Genomic DNA, 27997 nt, shown 5'->3' with positions numbered 1-27997 from the left:
ATCCAACAGAGATCAAATGTAGCACACAAATGAGGATACCTTGATTCCTGGGCAGTGAGCAAAAAAGGCTTCAGGACTCTGAGAATGATAAAGAGCCCCATGGCCGACGCAGCCCCAAGGGGCCCGGATGGTGAGGCTTCCACAATTAAAAAGATCTCCAGAGCGATAGCGGTACTTGGCAGCTTCATTAACAATCTGAGGGGGGAAGAGAGGAAGGATGGGTCATGAAGAGTCCTTTATTCCCATCCATATCCTTAACCATTTTATCAGATCTTTAAATATATGCCCATAACAAAATAACTTGTAACACATTAGCTCTAAGACAACAACAACAAAAAAATTCCCAAGATCAGAGGTGGGAAAGTGGAGGCAAAACTTCAATACTTCCCCGAACTCTGTCTAGGAAATGTTCAATTATAGTAAAATGAAATCCTCCCACCTGATCAAAAGCAGGGAAAATGTAATCTGCAAACTGAATTTCCGCAATGGCGGTAGCCCCAGTGACTGCAATCCCAATTCCAAATCCAACGATTCCTTGTTCACACAACGGGGTGTTGAAAACTCTATCTTTTCCTAATAAAAAGAGTATAACAAATGAGAGTAATGTAATACACAATACAAGTGAAAATTCAGGGAGTAAATGGTGATGGAGAAAAAAAGCGTAGAATAGGTGAAGGAAGTAGAAAATAACTACCAGGTGCCTGGATGACTCTGTCATTAGGCATCTGACTTTCTGACTTTGGCTCAGGTCATGATCTCACACTTTGTGAGCTCAAGCCTCCCATTGCGTGAGCCCAAGCCCCACCTAGGGTAAAAACACTAGCCACACTGTATCAGGTGCACCCCACTTCTCTCTCCCTCTCTCTCTTTCTCTCTCTCTCTCTGTCTGCCCCTTGCTCACTTGCACCTTCTAAGAAAGAAAGAAAGAGGGGCGCCTGGGTGGCGCAGTCGGTTAAGCGTCCGACTTCAGCCAGGTCACGATCTCGCGGTCCGGGAGTTCGAGCCCCGCATCAGGCTCTGGGCTGATGGCTCAGAGCCTGGAGCCTGTTTCCGATTCTGTGTCTCCCTCTCTCTCTGCCCCTCCCCCGTTCATGCTCTGTCTCTCTCTGTCCCAAAAATAAATTTAAAAAATGTTGAAAAAAATTTAAAAAAAGAAAGAAAGAAAGAGGGAGGGAGGAAGGAAGGGAGGAAGGAAGGAAGGAAGGAAGGAAGGAAGGAAGGAAGGAAGGAAGGAAGGAAGGAGAGAGATGCCTGGGTGGATCAGTCAGTTAAGCATCCGACTTTGGCTCAGGTCATGATCTCGCGGTCTGTGGGTTTAAGCCCCACATCGGGCCCTGCGCTGACAGTTTGGAGCGTGGAGCCTGCTTCAGATTCTATGTTTCTGTCTCTCTCTGCCCCTCCACTGCTTATGCTTTGTCTCTCTCAAAAATAAATAAATGTTAAAAAAAAGTTAGAAAGAAAGAAAAAAAAAGAAAAGAGAGAAAAGAACTAGCATGATAGCTAGTTTAAATGAAAACATAATTATATTAACCATAAGTAATCTTAGTGTTTCACTTGAAAGAAAGGTTGTCACTCTGGGACAAAAGAAAGCAAAACCCAAGTACTTAAAAGAAAACACTGAAACAATAAAGGTAACAGTAAAGTCCTAAGTAAAAAGGAAGAAAGAAAACAAACAATGAATATCCTAACCAAACAAGTTGGTGTCACCACAGGAATCACAGACAAAGTAGTCTTAAAGGGAAAAGGCATTACCAGAGATAAAGCCAGAAAATTCATACTATTAAAGGGGTCAAGTCACAAGGAGGACGTAATTCTAAAGTTATACTCATGAAACAACATGGGCTCCAAATAAATAGGGAAAACTAACAGAATGAAAAGGAAAAATAGATAAATTCCCACTATGGCTGGAGATAGTACTGTATCCATCTCAGTAACGGACAGAAAAAGCTTACCAAAATATAAGGCAGGACTAGGTAAGATTTGAATACAAATAGCAAATACGACCTGACATGAACAGGACACTGCACCTGACAGCCAAGAATACAAACCCTTTCTGAGTGAGCACAACACTGACATTCATTGACCATAAACTGGGCTATAAATCCAACCTCAAGAAACTTTGAAGGAAGAAAATCATACAGGGTGTGTTCCCTGAGCATGATGACATTAAGCTGGAAGTCAATAACAGAAAGAAATAGAAAATCCTATGTTGGAAAAAAAGTTTAAATATGTGTAAGTATTTGTGGCTCAAAGAAGAAATTATAAGGAAATTATAAAGTATTTTGAAATGAATGATAAAAACTATGTATCAACTCATTGAGGTTCTGAATTCAATAATGGTAGAGTAGCTTTTTTAAGTTTATTTATTTATTTTGAGAGAGAGAGAGAGAGAGAGAGAGAGAATGCACTCAAGTGGGGGAGGGACAGAGAGACAGGGAAAGAGAGAATCCTGAGCAGGTTCCACACTGCCGAGCCCAATGCAGGGCTTGAACCCATGAACCGTGAGATCATGACCTGAGCTGAAACCAAGAGTCAGACACTTAACCAACTGAGCCACCCAGGCGCCCCTAGAGTAGCTTTTTTCAGACTAATCCTCCCACATATATTATAAACTCTGGACAACATATAACAAATAACTACTTAAAGGCATTGGAGAGCCAAAAAGCAGGCCTACACCAAAGAGGGCTTAACCTTTGAAAGAAAGGAAGAGCAGTGGACAAACAACATTTATAAGGCTTGTCCCCTGAGGAGATTCCCCATTCTCTGTGACAGGGGACTACCAGGGTTCAGACAAGACAGACTCAGTCTTTATTATCTCGAGATATCCGAGAACTGGGTCCAGGGCCACCACTGGCAGAACATTGAGGGACTAAGCCCCTACAAGAAGAACACTACATAGGAGCACCCCAAAGTCTGCAAATAAACTCCGCTCAAATCTTTGGCTGACCTCTATGGCTGCAGAAGACTCCAAGAGTCCAGCAGATAACAGCTGGAAGTGCAAAGAGGTGAGCAGATTTGCTCTACCCACTAAGGAGAACACAGAGTTTGGAGTTTGAGACTCTTCAAATTAAAAAGCTTGATAAACACTTCACGCTTTCCATTGAAACCACAAGGTACATGTTGCTAGCGTTCAATTCTCCTTTGAAATTTCACTACCTCTTGGCCAATATCAGCATTTCATGAAAAATCCTCATTTCAGGGAGCTGGGTGGACACAAGTAATGACAAGTCTGGCCAGGTAACCCAAAGTTTGTGGACAGATAAGGGATTCATATTTCAGTTCTGTAATCGAGGGATACCAGTTCTTCCTGGTGCACAGAATTCACTCTCAGCTCAATCATGCCTTCTGAATATGAACCATGAAGAGGGCAGGTGTTGGAAAACGCCAGGCAGACACATCCTGTAGTTTGCACTCTGAAAGCAGCTGCAGAGACTTCAAAGCATGATTCATACTCATCACAATCTGTGACTATCTTCTGAAATTGTGACCTCTATCACTCATCAGTTCCCTATTTGACTGAGAAAAGCTTGATCATTTCTGAAAATCTGTAATTCCATTGAACTAAGAACAATTCATTAGTAGAAAATGAACAAAGATTCCAGGTGCCTCCAGTGGAATCCACATCCCTGGAATAACTGAGCCACCTTAACCAGATGCAGTGTTCTTATTTATTCCCTGCTGCTTCAAGTTCCCTGGATTCAGGTATTTTTCATCTCAGCAAATATAGCCTTTTTTTTTTTCCTGCTAGAAGGTGGCAAAGTTGAGTTTCTCAGAACCATTACTCAAAAACATGCTTGGTCTGAGGAAACAGCTTAATTTAACAACAGCTACAATGACGTGAACTAAAATCTGTTCCTATTTTCTCCCAGAAAGGTAATGATAGAGGGTAAGAGCACAGAACACACGTAAAATGCACAATACTGATGACTGCCTCTATGGGATAATGCAATTAACCTGATAAAAGGTTCATACACACAGTATTCCAATGGGTAAATTAATACATACAGGTATTGCACCATGAGGCAAGACAGATCTGGTTTTCAGTTCTATCTCCACCAATTACTAAACTCTCTGTGGTCCAATTTCTTCTCTGTAATGGAAGAATCATGATACTAAAAAGATTAAAATAATTAACATACTTATTGAAACATTTATAAGTATTGAATATTGTAGGGACTCTATTCTAGATGCAGAGAATAAACAAACAAAATAGAACAACCCTATCCTTGTGTAACTTACATTCTACTCAGAGGAAACAGACAAAAACAAAATAAATGAGTAAAATATACAGTGTATTAGATGAGAACAGTAAAGCAGGGAATAGGTAATTAGAAGTAGGAGGCAGGACTACTGTGATTTTAAATAGGAGGATCAGGGAGGCCCCACTGAGAGGTGACATATACAGGAAGAGCTGAAGGAATTGAGAAAGTGTACTGTGCATATACCTGAGGGAATAAAATGTTCTGGGCAGAGAGATTAGCAAATGCAAAGGTCCTGGGGTACGAGCATTTTTATTACATCAGCAGAAAGGTAAGAAGTCCAGAGTGCCTGATCTGGAGTAAGAGAAATACTGGTAAGAGATGAAGCTGAAGAGTAAAGAGGGTGGGATGGGAGGTGGCACAGGGCAGACAGGGCCTTGTCGATCACTGTAAGCCCTCTTTTACTAGGACAGTGAGTGAATCAACAAGTAGATGAGGGAGACAGGAAGCCACTGAGCAAAATCATGCCATTCTCTCAACTGCATTCCATCTCTTTAGCTGGTATTTGGTGAATAGCTTCTAACAAGGCAAGAGGGACACAGCAAGTCTGATTACAGGATACTGCAATAATTCCAGTTGGGAGATGATGACACATAATTGCAGAAAAGGTATGAGACTGTATATAGTCTAAAGATAGAGTCAAAAGGATTTGCTGATGAAATGGATGTAGAGTATGAGTCAGAGAAAAATGCCAAGGATGATTTAAAGGCTTTTGGCCCAGGTCAAGCAACCTGAAGGAGAGAGTTGCCCTTAACTAAGAAAGGGCAAACTATGAAGTATGTTGGGATGAGATATCAGGAGTTCAGTTCTGGAGATGTTAAATTTAAGATGCCCTCAGATGTTAAGGCAAAGCTATCAAATAGACTGTTGGATACAGGAGTTGAAAGTCTTCAGCATAAAGATAGCACTAAAAACACAGGACTGGATGAGACTGCCAAGCAAATTTAAATGAGTACATAAAGGAAAGATCCAACGTTAAAAAGACAAGAGGTGAGAACTAATAGAATCAAAATTGAAAAGAAAAAATAGCCACAGTTTAGAGGAAAACTAAGAGAATATGCTGGCTAGAAGCCTCTCCTAAGAAGCGAGAGTAATCAACTTGTGCTGTTTGTTACCAATTCAATGTGAAATGAAGGCTGAGAATTGTATGATATTGACATTAGTAGTATGTGCAAAGTAGGAGGGACAGAGAAAATAAAAACCTACATCCAGAGGGAGCGGGAGAAGAGAGATTGGAGACAATGAGCAATGATCATTATTTGGAGAAATTTTGCTGTAAAGAAAAAAAAAAGGAGTCATAACTAGCGGCACAAAAATATGGTATCAATAAAGGGAATTTTTTTGTAGGACAAAAAAATAAAAGTATATTTGGAGGCAGATAAAAATGATCAATAAGAAAGGAAGAAAGAGTTGAGAAAATTAATGAAATGGAGAGACAGAAGAACAACTGGAACTATGTCTCTGATGGGAAGGAAGGGGTCTAGTATGGAGAAGTTAACAGGAACCCCTGCATTCAGTCAGGGTGCAAGAGGAAAGTGTACGGGCACTGACATAGGTACATGAACATGTGTTGGGGTAAGAGCTTGTCAAAGTTCTCTCTTCATTGCATCTACCTTCTTGGCAAAATATGAAACTATATTATTAGTAAAGAGTAAGGATGGGGGAGGCAGTGTTGAGGAGAGAAAGGTAGGAAATACTCATCTGGGAAAATGGAGGACTGAATGGACCAAGAACATACAGCACAATGGGAGGTAGTGTAAGTATCCCCTGGAGACTACTAGTCTGTAACTAAAAGTGACATCAGCTACAAGAGGACTTTTGTCCCCCAGCAACATTCTGTTTAAGATTGAGGGTTTATAGATTTTGGAATACTAACCCTTTATCAGATATGTAATTTGCAAATATTCTCTCCCATTCTGTTGGTTGCCTTTTAGTTTTGTTGATTGTTTCCTTCCCTGTGCAGAAGTTTTTCATCTTGATGAGGTCCCAATAGTTCCTTTTGCTTTTGTTTCCCTTGCCTCTGGAGACATCTTTAGTAAGAACTTGCTTTGCCTAGGTCAAAGAAGTTGCTGCCTGTGTTCTCCTCCAGGATTTTGATGGTTTCCTTTCTCATATTCAGGTCTTTCATCCATTTTGGATTTATATTTGTGTATGGTCTAAGAAAGTGGTCCAGTTTCATTCTTCTGCATGTTGCCATCCAGTTTTCCCAACACCATTTGAAGAGACTGTCTTTTCTCCATTGGATATTCTTATCTGCTTTGTCAAAGATTAGTTGGCCATATAATTGTGGGTCCTTTTCTGGGTTTTCTATTTCATTCCACTGTCTTGATGACTACAGCTTTGTAATATAGCTTAAAATCTAGAATCGTAATGCCTTCAGTTTTGTTTTTCTTTCTCAGGATTACTTCAGCTATTTGGGGTCCTTTGTGGTTCCATACAAATTTTAGGACTATTTGTTCTAGCTCTGTGAAAAATGCTAGTGGTATTTTGATAGGGATTGCTATGTAGATTGAATATGTAGATTGCTTTGGGTAGCATAGACATTTTAACAATGTTTGTTCTTCCAATCCATGCTCTTTCATTTCTTTTTATTCTCTTCAATTTTCTTTCATAAGTGTTCTATAGTTTTCAGAATACAGACCTTTTACCTCTTCAGTTAGGTTTATTCCTAGGTATCTTACGGTTTTTGGTGTTATTGCAAATGGGATCAATTCCTTGATTCTTTTTCTTCCGCTTCATTATTGGTGGATAAAGATGCAACAGATTTCTCCACATTGATTTTATATCCTGTAACTTTGCAGTATCCAAAATCTATAAAGAACTTATCAAATTCAACACCCAAAAAACAAACAACCCAGTTAAGAAATGGGCAGAAGACATGAACTGACACTTTTCCAAAGAAGACATCCAGATGGTTAATAGACATATGAAAAGATGCTCAACATCACTCATCATTAGGGACAGACAAATCAACCACAATGAGATACCACCTCACACCTGTCAGAATGGCTAAAATTAACAACACAAGAAACAACAGGTGTTGGCGAGGACGTGGACAAAGGGGAACCCTCTTGCACTGCTGGTGGGAATGCAAACTGGTACAGCCACTCTGAAGAACAGTATGGAGGTTCCTCAAAAAATAGAGCTACCCTAAAATCCAGCAATTGCACTTTAAGGTATTTACCCCAAGGATACAAAAATACAGATTTGAAGGGATACATGCACCCCAATGTTTCAGCAGCATTATCAACAACAGCCAAACTATGGAGAGAGCCCAAGTGTCCATCAACTGATGAATGGATAAAAATGTGGTATATACATTCAATGGAATATTACTCAGCCACCAAACAGAATGAAATCTTGCTATTTGCCATGATATGGAAGGAGCTAGAATGTATTATGTTAAGGAAAATAAGTCAATCAGAGAAAGACAGATATCACATGATTTCACTCATATGTGGGATTTAAAAACAAAGCAGATGAACACATGGGAAGGTGAGGGGAAGAGAAGAGAGGGAAACAAACCACAGGAGACTCTTAACAATTAGAGAACGAACTATGGCTTGTTGGAGGGAGGTGGATGGGGGAGGGGCTAGATGTATGATGGGTATTAAGGAGGCACTTGATGGGATAAGCACTGAGTGTTGTATGTAAGTGATGAATCACTGAATTCTACCCCTGAACCCAATATCACACTGTATGTTAACTAAAATTTAAATAGATAGATAGATAATTGAGGAGTTAACTACAATTGGATTTTGTCAAGCAAATAATGACATGGAATTTAAACTAGGTATAAAGGGAAGAAAGGTCATCAGGAAAGTGAGATAAAGTGACAAGGTGGCAGAATGCAGGGCTTTTAAGAATAAATAAGGTCAAAGGGTTATTGAATTACAGGTACTAGAAGCAGTGAGCTGGGGAGGTCAAGGTGGAAGTCTGAGTTGGAGATGCTTTAAATTGAGATCTTAGAGGGACCTCAGTTACTGCAGGTCAGGTCGTACATAGAATGGATAGCCCTGAAACACATGAAAATTTGAAATCTTTATCCAGATGATAAATAAATCTAAGACCAGTTGCAATTCCTAACCCTCAAAGGCAGCTTGCATCTAATGACACTATAGTTTCTAAGCTTAAGCAGAGCTGCAGGGAGGAGGCTTCATTAAAGTGCTGTCAATCAAGCTGAATAAATGTTCTGGTAGGTAGCCAGTGGCTTTGATTTCATAAGAAGGAAATAACTATCCCTACTCTGAAAGTTCTTCAGTGCCCAACAAGTTTTGACTAGGTCAGAAAAAAAGGAAATACTATCTGAATTACTTCTTTCTAAACCTTAAATAACAGAGTAAAGTTCAATTAACATTTCAGATAAACTTACTGCTACAGATACTACAGATACCTAGAAGAAAGGACATTCATACAACATGCCATCTTCTTCTTAAGTTTTGCTACCTGTGCTTAAATTTTAGGTTCTCTCTTTGTATAATTCCATGATCTCAAGTCCACACAAACATGGGTCTAGTAGATTGCCAGACGTTTGATCATTTAAATAACTCGCACATCAATATCTCATATGTTGACACAAAATCAGGGCATAAAGTTGTAGCACCACTTTATAATAGTTTTCTTCTTTTGTAAAGGGAACATGATTAAGAAGTTTCACATCACTGGCAGCACACCAAGACATTAAAGATACTGTCCACCACGTAATGTCGAATATCAAAAGAAAACCAGCAGACGGCTTTTCTAGCCAAAGAAACACAAGTAGACAGAACTGAGTCCACCAGTGAACCCTGCTCCCTACCACAACATTGAGGCCACAACTAGCGCAGAAACAGTGAGAAGAGTGCAAAGAAACAACGGTTAGAAAAAAGCAGCACCAACCATGGGTTAAGGCGACAACCAATGACCTCCTGGGAGGTTACAGAAGTCATTGAGTACTTCCATCTGTTTAGTGCCCATTTTTTGGAACCCAGAACTAGTTTCAAATGAGCTTTCCTTGTGAACATAGTGGTCCTGCAGGTTATTCAATCTACCTTGTGTAGAATTAAAATTTTTATTCCCATAAAACTTCTGAAAAGGCAGCTTTAAAACTGCCCATCTCTGAGCAACATGATTTCCTTAGGACACAAATCTGAATAGGTGAGAGTATTCTTCCAGAAAAGAGATCAACTCCATAAGGGAAAATGAGTCCCAGATTTCCTGAGCAAAAGGGTAAATGAGGACATGAACCATTCGTGACGAAGCTACAAAATAAACCAGAGGAAAAGCCATTATAGATACGATTTTGGACGGGGGTGGCAGGGGGCAAAGAGGGTAGATAACATATCTCAATAATTTCAGTCACAGACTTTCTGGAGTATGTTGTGATGTTACATTTTAAAGTTTGCTGATAAAGACTTTGATAAAGATGAAAAGCATTTACTTCAGGGTCAAAAAAAATAAAAATAAAAAGTTAATCTAGGAGATCACTGCTACCTCTTAAAATAAGTAGAAAAGTAAATAGAGTATTCCATTCACCAGAAAAACATTTAGAGAATAAACATGCAAACAAATTTTTAAAAAAGAAATACTAAGTAGAATGACAATACAATTCATGGTCCAAACTGTAATGTCCAGAAGTGTTATGGATACTAAAAATAATTATCAGATGTTAATTGATCTCAACAGGCCTAAACTGAGTAGTCTCAGGAAAAACAGAGCTGTTCTGAATAAACCAAGACTTATAGTCACTATTCTTAGAGTTAAGTAATATTATCATCCCTATAAAAATAAGGAAAATATAAAGCCAAGCGCTCACCTTAGCCATAAGTAATCTACCATGTATTAGCATCCTAAATTAGGAAATTCATGATTCAGAGCTAGAAAATTAAAAAATGAATTGAATAAGCCATTCTACCATCAAGGTAGTGGTCACAGTTTACTGTCCAGGGCAGCACCGTGATGCCTGCAGCCCAGCTCCCCAGGCATGGAGAACTTGTTGCCCTGCTTGCTGAGAATGCTGTGGGCAAACAGACATCAGTGGTCAGCCCTTATAGGGGCTGTATCAACTGTAATAAACTTTCTAGTTCGAGGTCATGCTCCGTGGCCACCATCCAATGATTAGTAAGTGTGACAGTATAAAGGCCTGGTCATTTCAGCACAATTAGAAAAAATTGAAAGGGTCATTATGACTCTAGAGATCCCACAGGGTTTGCCAAGGTGGTCCTAGGACCTCTATCACTTCTGGACATCTCCCTCTGCCTCATCCTACTTTGACTTGAAAGTAACACTATATTTATGGTTCCAGATGACTCCAGGTTCTAAGGTTTCCAGATTTAGGAAGTTCACCTGTATTTACAATGATCTTACAATGTTTTCCAAATGCCTCCAGGCAACAATGGGTAGAAAGGGCTGTTTGTGAGCCTTATCCTACAGATTCTACCTCTTTCTCAGAATACTCTTGGCAAAGAGATCTGAGTCATTATAATGGGTGAGAGGAAAATTAAAAGATGAAAGTCAATCAGGAGCAATTACATATGCTTAGTAAATGTTTACTGAGTGAACAGATGGAGGGATGAAATGCAAAAGTCCCTTTGTCATCGAGAAGTCTACAATTCTGGGAGCAGATCCAAAAATACCCACAGATTCGACAATCAGTTCCAAGGATTCAATGACTAGATTAAAAGTTGTAAGGTCCTTTCCTGAGAACACAGACTGCTTCCTTCATCTTTGGACATTCAATAGTATCTAGCACAATGTCTTGAATTTACTAGTCATTGAATATTATTACTTGAATGAACAGGCTTAAAAGACCCATCATGCTTGGGTTGAAAAGGCATTTAAGTCTGTGGCAATCAGAATGTGGTAATGTCCCACCAATTACTGAAGACACGTAGATATGACATCAAGGCAAAAAGAAATCTCATTGAAATAGACATGTACTAAGTAACATATACATGAAATTTTTTCTTTTAATATAGAATAGGAAAATGAGACCACAAGGAGGGACCACTCAAGCATAAAGATAAGAATCACACTCAATTATCTCTATCAAGTACCAGTTCTTAAACATGGCAACATCTAAAAAAATATTTAAGTAGGTGAGTGAATGAAAAAGTGATCAAAATAATATTAAAATAAAAATGATAGCCCAAGTCAGGGGAAATTATAAAATCAGACTAGATCATAATATCTTGAAAATCCAATTATCCACACACAAAATTAATTGCTTATTTACTTCATCGCCATATTTTAGTGGCCACATCTTAGAGAAATAAGTTTTGGAAATTGACAGAAAAGCAAAAGAGTTAATTTTAAGCAACTCATCGAGACTCACAGGGGTAACATCTGGCTGAAGGTTAGCCATTATGATTATGATAAAATAACACTCAACATCATAGACCAAGCTTTCTCAGACCAGTACTAGATGGACAACTTGGTTAAAAGAAACATTCGCTTGCACTCCTAATGTCAAGTTCAATCAGTTTTATTATGTTATTTTAATACATACAAAATTAAACTTAGTATTTATTGCTCTGATAAAACAAAGACAAAACAAATTTATAAATACAAAAACAACTACATAACCAATTAAATTCAGATTAACAGAAAAGACAGAGTGTAACAGACCATGGTTTCCTGATAAAATCACAGTACCAATGTACTTTTAGATCTTTCTTTTTTTTTTTTTTTTTTTTTTTTTTTACTGTAATCATTCTAATGGGGAAACAATGCCTTTTCACTTAAAGTTACCCTACAAAATGGTATGTGTGACCTCATGGCTTTCTTTACTAGGTTAAGATAATCAGACTTACTAAATAAAACCACCCGCAAGCATTCCTTGAATGATAATTTTAAGAAAGCTGCTTCAGGAGAAAGTTGTTATCACAGTCATATCAAAATCAGCATTAAATGTGTAGCTATTCAATTATTGCTGGAATCAGGTGAAGAAAGTTCTTGAGTGTATAATTACTGATAAACTTACTGCTAGTGAACTATTGAAAGGTACGCAGTAAAAAATGGAATCTGTGAAACTCATCTGACTCTAACTTGAATACGTTATCACTATGCTCCTGCGATAATGCAGGATAATCCACATCCTTTGGGTGTGGCATACAGGATTGCTCCTATCACTGCGTGTTATTTGAAGCTCAGTGAGAGCTTCATACACTTCAGACACTGTGAAGTGGTTCGACTTCACATGGCACAAACACAGCAATAAACACAAACCCCAATTTTATCATGTGGTAATACTTAACCAAGTATATGGCAGGTGTCTTGATGACCCAGAATGTGGTTTTTTGTTGTTGTTTTTTTTAACTATTATCACGGATATTAAAACCCCCCAAAATTTTAAAATCTCACTGACAATATGAAAACTCCCAGAATATCCATGGACTTACAGAGTTAGCTAGCAGCAGTTAGAGAAACAGTATCCCAGGAAAAGAATAATAGCAAATAATCAACTTTACTGTTCAACTTTAGAAAAAAAAATTCTGCTTGGAAATAAAACTGAAAAAAGTATTTTTTAAATAAATTACACATGGAGAGTGTAGCAACTGTTTAAAAACATTAGTATTAATAACCAAAAGTTGTTTTGCTTTTTTTTTTTTAACTTTGCATGGTTAACTGGAAAAAATAAGTCACATGGGGTAAGTTCACTTTTCATTTAAACAAAGATTCCTAGGGGCGCCTGGGTGGCTCAGTCATTTGAGCATCTGACTTCAGCTCAGGTCATAATCTCAGGTCAGGGTTCAAGCCCCACATCAGGCTCTGTGCTAACAGCTCAGCTGACAGCTTTGGACTCTGTGCCTCCCTCTCTGCCCCTACCTTGCTTGCGCTGTCTCTCTCTGTCTCTCAAAAACTAAAACATTAAAAAAAATTTAAACAAAGATTCCTAAATTAAAGAAAATATAGGGACACAACTATATTGTATCTATTAGGGGAAAATTCAAAGTTATACCTATAAGAAATTTCACAAGCGGTAAAACTATATTTTTTAAATAAAAAAAGAAAAACTAGGTAGAGAATCCATGAGAAAAATGTAATGATTATGTAAAAGTTGGGTAGAATAAGAACAAGCAGAATAACAAATTACAGAATCACAAAACCCTAGCACCACTGAGTACCTGCCCACCAGCCCCTCATTCTTCAAAAGAGGAAACTTAGTCGCTTTATGTGACTTGCCCAAGGACAACAGCCAGTAATGGGCAGCCTTGGTGTTCTAATTAAAGCCTGAGCCATTCTGCTAGAGAAACTTCTTTCCTAAATTGGTTCTATACTCAAATGCGAAAATGTACCAAAGTAGACCTTAATTATCTGGCACTACAGCCACAGATGCAAAATAGTTTTGAACATTTAATGTATATGTACTAAGTCTTTACAGGCTAAAATTCCCTCAAATGTTTTCCCAAAAAGTTTAAGCAAGTAAGACAGCTGGATTAAGCCTTCAAATTACATGACTTAGTTTCTAACAGTGAAGTGAAAGAAAAAAAAACCTTTAAAAGAAAACAGTAATTAAAAATTATCAAGGGGGTGCCTGGGTGGCTTAGTCGGTTAAGTGTCTGACTCTTGATTTCGGCTCAGGTCATGATCTCATGGTTCGTGGATTCGAGCCCCACACGGGGCTCTGCACTGACAGTGCGGAGCCTGCTTTGGGTTTCTCTGTCTCCCTCTCTCTGTCCCTCCCCCACTCTCTCTGTCTCTCTCAAAATAAATATGTAAACCTTAAAAATTATCATGAAAACAACTGAGAACTTAAGAACTTTTAAAAGGGCTGCTTTAAACTTTGAGTCAATAATTGCAGAGTAAGATGGCAATGTTACTTGGTATAAATGTATACATGTTTCTGTCTAGAAATAGTAGTATAAAATCTCAAAACTGTGCATAAAAATAAGATTTTGAGTAAAGAATCAAGTGGTTTTTACACCATCCACTCTCAGGAAAAAGGGAGCAACTACATAGACACCAAGGAAATTTTAGAGAAAGTCCTCACATCAGTTCAGAGTCACCTGCATGCCCAACTGACTGTATCAGTTTCATAGTTCAAATGATATTAATTATGATAAGAGTTAGTTCTAAAAATCTTTCATTGCATTCAACATTTCCAGCTTGCTATGTTCCCGAAGTTATGCATCAACTTTAAACAGATTTTTACTTTTTAATGAATAATAAAGAAATCTTAAAGGGTAAAATAAAAATGATTTTGATACTTGGAAATTGGATCTTCTTTTGTTTGCCAAGAAATTCAATTACAATTAGCAATTACCAGATGAGAGATGAGTATAAATATGGAATATTGGAATGAAATTATTTTAAGATGAACAAAGTGCTCAGCATCATCATTTAGATGGGATACAACTGATTCATTAAAGATTTTAAGAGGTGGACCAAACTGAGGATAGAATAAGAATAAGATATCTCAAGAATACCCTCCTAAACAAGCCTGTTGGAGAAGTGTGGGAAGGGACAATATCAAGGCCTCCCGAATCCTCTTGACATCATCAGAGGCTTTAATTCTGACCCAGTAAAACATAACTTGATAGGATTTGTTGTATCCAATGCAATATTTACACAAAATACGTACCTGACCATCTACAAGGCACTGTAGTTGGATACTACAAATGATTGAGATAAGCAAGATATCATTTAAACAACTACAAACGTTTAAACACTCGAAAAACTTATGTAACAAGGACAGAAGTCAACTGGAAATAACTATGACACAGGAAATAATATAAAAATAAAATACTATTACAAGAGAGGGGGAAGTGAAATTCTTTCAGAGAGATGGGCACAGAGGGATCATGCAACATTTCATGAAAGAGAAGGCATGCCATTGGCCACTCAAAAATGGGCCCCTTTTGAGGAAGAGAGGATAGTGACTGAAGGCACAGAGGTAGGGCATGAAGCTCAGAGTTTGGGAAATGAACCAAGGAAGCTGAAGCATAAAGGGATTAGAGGCATTAGTGGGAGATGAAGGTGGAAAGGTTTGCTGTGTGTATGCAAGTCAGCAGTGGTTAAAGGGGTGGGTTTAGATGGGACTCCACTTTCTGGTTGTGTCAGTTTAGACTGTGCTTCAGTTTGTTCATTCATATCCTCAAATGACAATAAAAATAATGAACCTGCCTAGAACTGGGGTTGATGTGAAGTGTAATAAGAGAAGCCATGTACAAGTTCTTTGCAAATCAGAAAGCATTATAAAAATGTAAAGTATTATTATCAGGATAATAGTAAATAAAAAGGGTTTGAGAACACCACACAATCAATGGGATTTAATGGTTGTTAGTTGGGAGGCTAAGGGTTGGCACTGAGAGGTACTGGGACCATATGAGGTCTTCAAGATCCCCAGACCATCAGGTGGAAGACCCCACTCAGCATTGCATCCTGCACACGTTCAACCCCAATCCATCACAGCTCGAAGAGGTGAGTGCACTTTGACCCTCCACAGTCAGTTCTCTGTTTATCTGGGGTGAAGAGTGGGTTAGGGAAGGAAGGTCAGCTTTGGTGACTGGCAATTCTAAACTAGGAACCAAATCTTGTTTCATTAGCAAGACCACAAACAGGTACAGCAGGAGGTCTATATGCATGCATCTTTATCCAAAGATCCCAAGGATTACCACTGAGCAGAAGGGGGTTATGAACAGGAGGCCTGGCTTCTGCTAACCTGCAAGAAATAACCCAGGGGTGAGAATATAGAGTTGGTGATCAAAGCAACTCCTGAGTTGAGAAATGAATGAATGCTGCTGCTGCCATGTATCTGCAGAGGCCTGGAGACCACATAGGTCAAGGACTGGATCCAAGGGAGCCTAACGTATTCCAGTGTGCTGCTTGGAAATGAGGGCCCCGTTGATCCCAATAGACCACAGTTCTATTTAAATAAGCACCCAGGGGCGCCTGACTGGCTCAGTCAGTTAAGCATCCAACTCTCGGTTTCAGCTCAGGTCATGATCTCACAGTTCGTGAGTCTGAGCCCTGCATCAGGCTCTGTGCTGACAGCGTGGAGCCTGCTTGGTATTCTCTGTCTTCCTCACTATCTACCCCTCCCTCACGTGCATGCACAGTCTCTCTCTCTCAAAGTAAATAAACGCCATCCTCTTGGAAGCAATGGCATCTATATTACTCCCCTCAAGGGTACCTGAGCAAAGCAACGTCTGGTCCCTAAAAGGTGTGTTGTGTGCTTTCACTATACATTTGAGTATGACCCTTACAGCAGCATGGAACCAACTTAGCATTCTCAGAGCCCAGCACATCCTCAGGAACTGCCCAGCTCTGGTTTTGATGAGGACTATGGACCCAGGAAAGACATATCATAACCAGTAATAAATCAACCACTAGCATTTCGACACCTGAACAGAAACTAAAATTTTGTTTCTGAGCATGATCAATGTGATTTAAAGAGATAAAATTCTCACTTATGAAATCACCTTATCTTAAATGAAATTGAATTTAAATAAATGTAATCTGAATGTTTGGGTTCTAGGAAATATGTACCATCACACTATTTAAGTGTATGTTCAACTCTCCTTTAAGTGACAGTTGGCGGGGGGAGGGGTTGGGGGTGCCTGGGTGGCTTAGTCGGTTGAGCGTCTGACTTCGGCTCAGGTCATGATCTCACAGCTTGTGAGCTCAAGCCCGGCATTGGGCTCTTGTGCTGACAGCTCAGAGCCTGGAGCCTGCTTCTGCTTCTGTGTCTCCCTCTCTCTCTGCCCCTAACCCACTCGCATTCTGTCTCTGTCTCTCTCAAAAATAAATAAACATTTAAAAAAAAAAAATTTAAGTGACACTTGGAAAGAAAAACCACAAAAACCCATTTCAGTCAAATTGATATTTACAGTCTTAAAAAACAACAACAACCAAAACCCCCAGTTTTATCATGTAAGAAAGATGAATACTGTGGCTCCTCTACCTTTTATTAAAATTAAATTGACATGGTTAATGATGTGACTATAAATTTCTTAAGTGAAGCTATCTAAAACTTAAGAGATGAAAGCTGGAGTTCAGGGAAATGTACACAAAAATATAATTTTTCAAATATATGTACACATAGCTGATGTTGAAAATGACTCCCAAAAAATGAATATAAGAAGTATTTCTGAATAAAGCTGTAATAACTTCACTTTGCTTGAATACAACCAAAGCTGTTTTTCCAGAAAGTCAAAAGAAATATCTTCGTCATCCTTGTGATACCAGCTGGAATTTAAGGGCAAGCCATCTAATTTTTTTTTTTTTTTTTTTAGTCTTCATTCATTTATATGGAAATGAGATGTTTCCTAAAACATATCTGTACCCAGTACCTACGTCAACACTAAAGCTCAAAGCACACAAATTCCGGCAGCTGATTCCTGACTATAAGTGAAAACAGCATGCCAACATCGTCTAAAACCCATGTGCGTCATTCACCAAGGAGGACATTACCAAGCTGTCAACTTCAATTAACCTGCCTAGCTTTATAAATAGCCTAAACTTCCCTATCTAAATAGGTTGGTGCCCTTTTCTCAGAAGCAAAGGGAACAACATGACAAAGAAGCATGAAAAATAAATGAGCTTTCCCCTTTGTAAACAGGAGAAAGTTGACATTAAACCAATTCTAAGTCCAAATTGAAGAGCTATTAATAAAATAAAGCTCAAGAGAATCGAGAACCGGTTTTAACCAGAAAATAAACATTCACTATCAGCTCTTTTAAAAATATCTGTGAGTCTCACTGCTATAGAAATTAATTCAATATACGTACACAGGCAGAGATACACAGAGATACCGTAATTATGATCCTTAATATGGTCCCCAAAGTAACACAATTTAAAAGCCCCAAATGATTGATATTCAGTCAAAATTAAAGCCAGTTATTTTTGAAAATTCAATTATGTCATTCTATTCTAAATATGAAATGTTTTATGATTTTTATAATTTACAGCATTACAATTTCTTATGCTAGTTCTAGATGTTTCTTCCTCTAAAATCAATCATACCCAACAAACCCTGCATCACTTCTATAATCTATTCACTTATGGAAAGCACTTTTCTAGTTCACACTCCAATGAGTAAATGAAAGCAGAATCAGAAAACAACAATGGAATTTATCAAAAGGCAAAAAATAACTGGTCCAGATCATTAATCAGGCTAGTGAATCCATTAGTCCATCTAACTAGTATCTACTGTGTGGAAAAACACGGTTCGTCAGCATATTTATCTCAGGTAAAAATGTGTGAATTTATGTATGTACATGTGTACTTATATATGCATGTGTCTTCTGGGTAATGCTTACCAAGCTTGCCATAAACAGGATAATGGAAAAGGGACATCTTACAATAAGGATGCTACTCAGCTCACTAAAATATCTAGAACAACCAAAAACTAGTCAGTTAAATAAAAGACTTCTGACCAAAAAATATTACAAAGTCCCCTTAGAGCCTCACTCGCAGCAGCATTAGAAAATTCCAGTAAAAGGCATTTGCTGGTATGCAATACTCTTACTGTGTCAGTTAAACGAATCACCACTTTATTCGCACTAGATCATGACAACTGGCTTCCCTTTTTTCCATTCATTCAAACAACTTCTGTGTCACTATTACGAGCATCACAAGAGATATGAAAATGAATTTTATGTACAAGTAAAACAGGGGTCAAAATAAACATGATGAGTTATGGATGCAGCACTAGATGGAAACCGATGAGAATAACTAAGAGAAATGACTTCTAGGTCGCGAAGGCTGTGAGGAAGATGTGTTAGGTCTGGTAGCATAAATCAGATTTGAAGCCCAGGGAAGACTTCCCCATGGGTACAACTGGCGAGCACTGTGGATGCAGCCAAGAATATGGGGGAGGGAAACTAATGTTGGAAAGAAAAGTCAAAGCCAAATCACTTAAGATCTTAAATGCTAAGCTAAGAATACTGGACTTTAGTACCAAACATGGGGAAGGTTTCAAGGAAGGATATAGTGTGATCAGAACTGCATTCTGGGAAAACTCACAGATGTACACAATATGAACTAGAGTAGGGAGGAGAGTGAGAACAAAGGCTCTTATGACAAATATTATAATCATTCAGATCAAAGGTACTAAGTACGTATGAACTATGCTAGGGACAGTAGTGAGAGAAAACCCAGGGTAAAGCCAACAGAACTTGACAATATCTAGTTTTAAATCTGAGTTCTTTTTTTTTTTAATGTTTATTTATTTTTGAGAGAGAGAAGAGTGAGTGGGGGAAGGACAGAGAGAGAGAGGGAGACACAGAATCTGAAGCAGGCTCCAGGCTCTGAGCTGCCAGCACAGAACCCAACATGGGACTCGAACCCACAAGCTGTGAGACCATGACCTGAGCCAAAGTTGGCTGCTTAATCAACTGAGCCACCCAGGTGCCCCTTAAATCTGAGTTCTTTTGAAGATCCAGAAGCAGGATGTAAGAAGCAGATAGAGCTTGAAAGTCACTATACATAATAAAATGCAAGGAAAACGGTTTCCACATTGATCTAAAACTAATACGCACATATGCAAAAGGGGGAGTTTCACTTCAAAAAGGGGGAGTTTCACTGGACACTTTTTAGTGTCAGATCTATTTCTAAACAAAAGGTCAGGAGGAAAGCCAGACAGTATCATGATGCATAACATGATGGAAGCCTTTAGTTTGGTCCAAACCAGATGTCCAGCTAAAATAAGCCATGATACACAGCATAGTCCTGGGCTTCAAAATTAAAGAACTCTAAATTCTATATGCTGGAACAGGATAATCGTTAGCTCCTCAAAGCCTCAGTAGTCTATTTCGGACCCCCCTTTGCCACGAAAATTTTCTTTAGGTCAGCAAGTCACCAATGGGCTCTTCATTGCATACCCAATCAACACTTCTCAGTCTATCTTTCATTCAATGTTTAACCCCTGCCAACAGCCCTAGGTCCTTTCCTTTCCATTTGTCCCAGCTTCCAAAGAATGGCAAGTCTCATCAGTTCTTCCCCGACTTCACTGCCCCCCTTCCTGACTTCATCTTCCCTCCACTGCCATACATTACATTCTCATTACCACTCAGATGCCACAGTTCTCAAACTGTGGTCTTCAGACCAGCAGTAGCAGCACCATCTGGAAACCTGTTACACGTAAAAATTCTTGGAGAGCACCTGGGTGGCTCAATTGGTTAAGCGTCCACTTCAGCTCAGGTCACGATCTCATGGTTCATGAGTTCAAGCCCTGCATCAGACTCTGCTGTCAGTGCAGACCCTGCTTTGGATCCTCTGTCTCCCTAACTCTCTTCCCTTCCCCTGCTTATACTCTCTTTCTCTCTCAAAATTAAATAAATGTTAAAAAAAATTTAAAAACAAAAGAAGTAAAAATTCTTGGGCCCCACTTGAGACCTACTGAGCCAGAAACTCTGGGGTAGGGCCCAGTAATCTGTGCTTGGGCAAGCCTTCCAGGTGATTCTGATGCATGCTCAAGTTTAAGAACACCTGGGCTCCCTGCCTTTAGTCTCACAGCTAGCTCCCCATGCTGTGGCCAGAGTCACCTTCTAAATTACCAGTTTAATTATGTCATTCGCCACTTTCTACAATAGTATTCAAACTGTATGAACCCATTTTAAACAGGAAAAACTAAGACTTCAAATGTTAAATTAAATTTGTATTTTAATGTTATTTGAATTTGTGCACACATAATATAGTCTTATAAAACTAGCATTAATTCCTTATATTTATCAAGTATATGTCAGTATAATCATTTTTTTTTCAAAGAGAACACAAAACCAGAATATTAAACAATATTAACTGGCAATCAGGTTTTTCTGAAACTTAATCACAATGTCAGGTTTAATCACAGAAAGATGAAGTGGTAGGCCTGGTCATAACTGTGAAACCTTGAGGAAGTTACTTATCCTCTCTGTGCCTCAGTTTCCACATCTGCAAAATGGGATAATAGAATTTCATAGGATTGTGAGAATTAGATGAGTTAAGATACATAAAGTTCCCAGGACAGCGTTGGCCACACAGAAAGCATCTTAAGAGTTTGTTGCTGGTGCACCTGGGTGACTCGGTTGGTTAAGCCTCTGACTCTTGATTTTGGCTCAGGTCATGATCTCACAGTTTGAGAGTTCAAGCCCCGCGTCAGGCTCTGTGCTGACAGCTCGGAGTCTAGAGCCTGCTTCAGATTCGGTGTCTCCCTCTCTCTCTGCCCCTCCCCTGCTCGTGCTCTGTCTCTCTCTCTCTCTCTCTCTCAAAAACAAATAAACACTAAAAAAAAAAAGAATTGTTAAAAAATAAATAAATAAAATACAAATAAAAAAAGAATTTGCTGCTATTAATCATCACTATTACTAATGTTATACTAATGTAGCTAATACCTGTACATGTAAGCATGGTACTGACCGCTAGGTACCCCCAATATACATTCTCCCTTTTTTCTTTCTACAGTGACAGAACCCCATGGTTTTAGCTGAGCACACGCCCACACAGAATAAATACTACATTTCCCAGCCTCCCTTACCTCTAGGTGCATTTATACCTACCCTCCCCATGGAGAATAACCTCTAGGATGCTGCCTGGTGGTGGAGATCTAAGAGCTTCTGAAAAACACTTTCGACCAATTTTCCTTATTCAAGAGCATCATTCCCTTCATCCCTAGTCCCAAAGGAACTTGGTGTTGCCAATTCCTGAGCCTTTGGGTAATTGTGCAACATAAATTGGGCTGGTTCTTGGCCACTCCACTGCCCCTTCCAGGTTCTGTTTTTCCAAGCCTATTAAGCCCTTTACCTTCCAGAGTCCAACACTTTGTTCACATGGTCTCCAATCCCACTCCCCCCATCCTTGAGGATTTAGGCGTCTACAAAAGAGGATCCCCTAACATTTTAGTGGGGTTTAGGGAAGGAACAAAAATAGATGCTTATGTTCAATTCTCTCTTTTTCCAGAATTTTCAGGTGCCATTTTCTATAAAAACTCTCCCAGTGCACCACTTAGTTCACCTCCTGGCATTTAAATTCTGGCCTAAATAAAAGAAACAAAGTTACTAGGCACCTTCTTACATAGTTTTATATTGTTATTTCATTCTTACACTGTTATTTTACTCACCATGTAATTATGCTTTGGCCCCGTAAGTGTACTGGGATTTCCTTAAAGGCAGAGACCACATCTTAAAAGCTTTAGTACCTTCTAGAGCAGTAGTTCTCAAACTTGGCTGCACATTTGAATCACCTGGGGACCTTTTAAAACTCCAACACCCTGGCCGCACCCAGAGCAGTAACCCAGAATCTCTGGGGTGAGACCCGAATCTCTGGGGTGTCCTGCAACACAGGGGCCAGGCAGAGAAGCACCACTGTGAACAGTGCTGCTGCTGTCTGGAGACCCACTTCAAATACTTATCCCACATGTGTACACATACAACTGAAAGGCATCTACCTTCCTGGAATGGCATCTCTGACAAACTCTTAAGGCACCGTAAACTGGTCACAGGAAAATAATCTGAGTAATCCCAGGACATAGTAAAGAAGTGCCTTAGCCCAAGACAACGTTTGGAGGACACTTTAACAGTAAGCACTTACTTCCTGCGCCCACCGCTCCATGTAGCAATGGTAAGCGTCAATGGGGACCTTTCTCTGCTGAGCACGCTCCCGCCCACCGCTGCCTTCATTATCCCTTCGTTACTTGTGAGCACTTGGCCTCGCAATCCAGATCACATGCTTGAAGGGACGCAGGGCTGTTTTGAGTGGCAACCTTCCAGTTCTGCAGAAACTATAAAACTGACCCAAACAAAGAAAACTGGTGGAGTTGCCAGGCAGCAGAGACTCCAGAATATCTATATAGGAGAGGCTTAGGAGAAGCATTGTGGTTGGAGAATAGAGCCAGACAGCTTGTCTTAATCTTACATTTTCATAGCTACCCTGCTGTTTTAACTTAGATTTTATGTATGCATGAGGTGGTTTGGGGAAACTGTGAAGATTAAAGTCACCTCAAGCACCCCTGAGACCTCAACGTTAGCAAAATCAGGAACCACAGATCCTGCACCATCAACCGAGGCCTGTTCATTGCCTTTTTTGCTGTCCTCCAGAGGCTGAACATCAGGCCACTTAGGGCTGCACACATAGTGATGGCAAGAAAAGGACAGGCAAGGCCAAACTGTGACAAACCACTAAAGCCTCCAAAAGGAGACCCACGAGAAGGCGGCGGGGGGGACAGATGCCGTGTGATCTGGAAGGGAGAAAATATATCCAATGCTACCCACTGGGCCGAATCCTTTAGCAGAATTAGGGAGGAGAGGCTGTTGCTATTGAACAAAGCCTCTGCTAGAAACCACAAATAGATACAAATAATACCAGAAGGGGACCTAAAAAAAACAAAACTGAACAAGGAAATCCCGACACGTTAGATCCATGTCTTGCAGTGAGAAGAGTGGACCTACAGCTCTTCACCATTTCTGAACAGAAGTGCAGTCATTGTAGCCACAGTATCTAACTTTTCTTTTTTTTTTTTTCTTTTCTGTCTTTGTCTTGTAATCTCGACACCCAACATGGGACTTGAACCAACGACCCGAGATCGAGAGTTGCAAGCTCCTCTGACTGAGCCAGCCAGGTGCCCCTAACTTTTCTCTTTTTATATACAGAGTTAAAACACACTGTGAGCAGAGTTGCAACCTTCAATATTGAAAGTAGAAAAGTAAAGTAATTATTTTATATAATTAAAATATTAATTACAGAATTAATGTTATAGAATTAAAAACAGAACAATGAAAAGCTCAACGGCTACATGGTCCTTGGGAGGAACCTCCAGAATCTTTGACAAAAGAAAAAGGTGACTTCTTCAGACAAATGACTGATTTGCCCTATCAGACTTAGGAAACTGTTGGTTGAGAATGCTACAGAACTTCTCTCTTTAATGTCTACCTATCAGTATTCAATTTAGATCTGAATAGATATAAAATGGTGTATGCCATTTAAATGTTCCTTTCTCCCTGTTAAGAATTAACATGTTTCCAAAGTGATTTAAAAGTTTCCTTTCAAATTTTAAGGAGCCCCCACGTCTTCCAGAACAAAACGCTCAAATTTAGCAGCTATAGGGTCTTGATTAATTAAGAATGTAATACCGTGTTTGTGTTTCTGGCTTAGAAACTAGTGTCTTTGTTTCTGCTGGACTCCCCGTTGGCAGAGACCAGAAGAGGAAAACATGAGGGTTAAATGAGCAGCGTGCCCAGAAATTGAGAGTGGGAGAAATCCCTTATTACCAATGATGCTTGAGTGTCCCGGAGCCAAAACTGCAGAAAAAGAATCTTTTGGCTAATTTAAGGTTGGCCAGATGCCACCATTTCTGGCTGGTGGCCAGAGGACCTCGGGGGGAGAGGGATGGCAGGACGCCACCAGAGAAGGTCAAGCACTTCATTGCTAAAGCTGCCTTTGGGTGTAGCTGCTCACTAGGAAACTGAAAACTTTTTGTCCAACAAGCTTCCCAAGTGATTCCTTAGCACATGACATTTGCCAACCTTTACCTAACTGATCCCTTATCCACTCTGCCAATCAAAGCAACCAAGAAATTTCATCTACACTAAACGGGAACAGAAAACAAAGCACTCTCTCCAATCCTCTAGGACTTTACATACGAGGCTTCGTTCAACAAATACCTGTCAAATGACATTAAGACTATCTTCCATGCGGGGCTGTTTGTACTGGCTACTTCCAATTGGACTGGAAAATCATTTTTCCTGGTGAATTTAATTATTACATGAATTTCTAATTGCACTGAAGTCACTAGAAAGTGGAATTACAAGTTAGAAATGAAGCACAGACTGTAGAGCTATGTAACAACCTACGCACTTAGATTCAAACCTCTTGAGACAGGTATGTGACCTCAGGTAAGTGACAATAACAGCTCAATATCTGAGCGCAGTGTCAACACAGGGTCACAACACAGAAGTCAACACAGCTACTTCTAGAGGGGAAAGCATTCTCAGTTGTAATTTAATGGGCTTGTGATTGGCTTCCTCGAGCTGAACAGCACAGAATTGGGGGGGCCAGGGACTCCCAGATCTACAATCTGAAATGTATATGAGAATTGTTATCCTGCTGACCCCCTTTCATCCCTGATACTTTCTGAGATCTAAAAAGAAAAACCTTATAATTCCAAAAGTATATTTGAATCAAATAAGCAGCAATTCTGAATATATGAAAGGTTAAAAAAAAAAATCACCGGCTGCAATATGTAAAAGTTAGAAAGTGAGCTGTCCAAAATAAAACAATTAATAATGTCTACTGCCTCCACATTCAAGAAATACTAAATACTGAAGAAAAGTGTGTGTTCTTCCCATTGTCAAAAGTACCAGTCTGGGGCGCCCAGCTGGCTCAGTCAGTAGAGCATGAGACTCTTGATCTTGGGGTTATGAGTTCGAGCCCCACATTGGGTGTGGAGATTACTTAAAAATAAAATCTTAAAAAAAGAAAAAAAAAAAAAGGTACCAGTCTGGAAGAGGAGATTCATAAGACTTGACACCAGATTTAAATCGGAAGCTAATTTCACAGCATCATCCTTAATATTAAGGACATATGATATACGGCATACTGGACAGTGAAAGTGTAAAACAAAGAATCTTTTACTCTCCTTAACGTGTTTTCAATACAGTTTCATTTTTCTAATTCTTGTGATGTTTACAAAAATATGACTTAATTTTTATAGGTTCTGACAATAATGACCTATAATCCCATTTTTTCTGGTCTCCTTCAATTCAAGCCTATCTCCTAAGCCCTGTTGGTGCTCATATTTGATAATTTTAAAAGCCTGCCATTGTCAAATAAGGTTGAGAAAAACTGGCTTAAGGGCATTACACTCGGATGTTCAAAATGTCAAAGAGAACACCTGTTGGCAGGTCTAACATTTACTGTTTGATCAGCTATGGAAAAACAGAAAAACTAGTTGAAGCAGCAGCTGCCATCCCAGAACAACTTAATGCACTAATCAGAAAACGTGTTCACAAAAGAATCACAAAAAGAATTTTTAAGAACTTTTTCATAGGGGTTATTGATGGCTACTGATGGGTTATTCCTACTCAAATCAAAGCCCTTAAGCATTGTTCATTAAAATTCCTTATATATTCCTTCCATTCTTCATGTTTTATAAGAGTCGCTCATTTACAAGTAGAAGGAAAAACAACATAATGCAAAAAGCTCAGAACCGGGTTCTGGGAAGCTTGAGTTTGGGATCTGGCTCACTCACTCACCACTCAACAGTTTGGTACTATCTAACTTCTCGGAACTTCAGTTTCTAGATTATGTGGAGGACTAGATCCAGGTTTCTCAACCTCAGCTTTATTGACATTATGGGAGGGAGGGGCTGCCCTGTGCACTGTAAGACCTCTGTATCTCTGACCTCTACCTACTACATGCCAGTAGCAACCCCCTGTTGTGACAAACATGTCTCTAGACTCCTGTCTCCAGTTGTGCAAAATCACCCCCAGTTGAGAATCACCGGACTGATTCCATCTCTGATATTCTACAAAATATATTCAATCTTATTTTCTTTTTTTTTTTTTAATGTTTATTATTTTTGAGAGACAGACAGAGGAGCAAGCAGGGGAGGGGCAGAGAGAGAGGGAGACACGGAATCAGAAGCAGGTTCCAGGCTCCCAGCTTTCAGCACAGAGCCCAAGGAGGGTCTCAAACTCACAGACCGAGAGATCATGACCTGAGGTGAAGGCTGCTTAACGAACTGAGCCACTCAGGTGCCCCTTCAATCTTACTTTCTTAAATGTTATTTGTTAAGACACTGGTCAACATGCCAATTGTGAGACATGATTTTGATTTTTAGATAAATTAAAATACAATAACAACTTGTACCAATTCTAATTTTAGTAGATTCTAAAGTCTTCTGGGGATGAAAATTCACAAAAGAACATCAAAACAATTTATAAGGAAAACAAATGTAAATGAAGTATATCTCAATAATATTTTCATCCCATTTTCTAGGGTAACTCCTTCAACTGGAAAAAAGAGATAAAGGACACATTTAAAATCCTTTTATTTTGTATTATTTTATTTTTAATCTAGTCTATCCAATGTGTACTTTTAGAGGCTCTCATCCATGTGGGGTGCCTGGGTGGCTCAGTCAGTTAAGTGTCCGACTTTAGCTCAGGTCATGATCTCACAGTTTGTAAGTTTGAGCCCCACATCAGGCTCTGTGCTGACAGCTCAGAGCCTGGAGCCTTCTTCAGCTGTGTCTCCCTCCCTCTCTGTCCCTCCCCTGCTCACACTCTGTCTCTCTCAAAAATGAACGAACGTTAAAAAAAAAATTTTTTTTTTTTTTATATAGAAAACAAAGGGCCTTGTAATACCAAGAGCAACATAAAGTGCTTGACTTTTGGGAAGAAAGACATTTAAAGCTAACAATTCTTTTAAAATATTTTTTAATAAGCATATTAGGAAAAAAGTTTATACCATCTCAATACCTGGTTTTACTCTAAATTCATGGAACATTTAAATATCTTACAACCTACGTCTGGTGTTCAATCTGCTATGAAGTCATAAATGTATACACTTCATAGGGAAAATAAATCACGTACTGCATTTCCCTCAGGAATTGCCATTATTTTACCAAGTTTTTGCTTCAGTAAAATTAGTTTCAACTGCCTAGAAGCCAAGCGTTCTTTCACAGATTGATATTCCTGACATTATGTCCGCGAGGATGATTATCACCCAAGTACTCCTTTCTCTGCAGAAGGTCACTTTTGCTGTTGAAGAGGTTAATTTCATAATTCACGTAAAAGTATTAGAGACTTGTCAAAAGATTTTTCCTTTCATCCCCCAAATTTAAA

The 27997-nt window shown here is 39.2% G+C and overlaps 1 protein-coding gene across 4 annotated transcripts in view; it reads right to left on the bottom strand.

The window, feature by feature from the left end:
* The window catches only part of BCKDHB (branched chain keto acid dehydrogenase E1 subunit beta), a 205113-nt gene that overhangs the window by 156335 nt on the left and 20781 nt on the right, over nucleotides 1-27997 (bottom strand). For all 4 annotated transcript variants that reach the window (XR_006298983.1, XR_006298982.1, XM_043591879.1 and 1 more), the window contains exons 4-5: nucleotides 440-573; nucleotides 40-195 (exon numbers count right to left, since the gene is read on the bottom strand). Coding sequence is in view for 2 of the 4 variants with exons in the window: in XM_043591879.1 (XP_043447814.1) it covers nucleotides 40-195; nucleotides 440-573 (290 nt within the window). In the remaining 2 variants the exon portion in view is untranslated. The remainder of the gene's footprint in view (nucleotides 1-39; nucleotides 196-439; nucleotides 574-27997) is intronic.

This window comes from Prionailurus bengalensis, chromosome B2, assembly GCF_016509475.1.
Source record: "Prionailurus bengalensis isolate Pbe53 chromosome B2, Fcat_Pben_1.1_paternal_pri, whole genome shotgun sequence".
NCBI lineage: Eukaryota > Metazoa > Chordata > Mammalia > Carnivora > Felidae > Prionailurus > Prionailurus bengalensis.
Note: the sequence above shows the minus strand (reverse complement) of the source record. Positions and strands in the feature narration are given on the sequence as shown.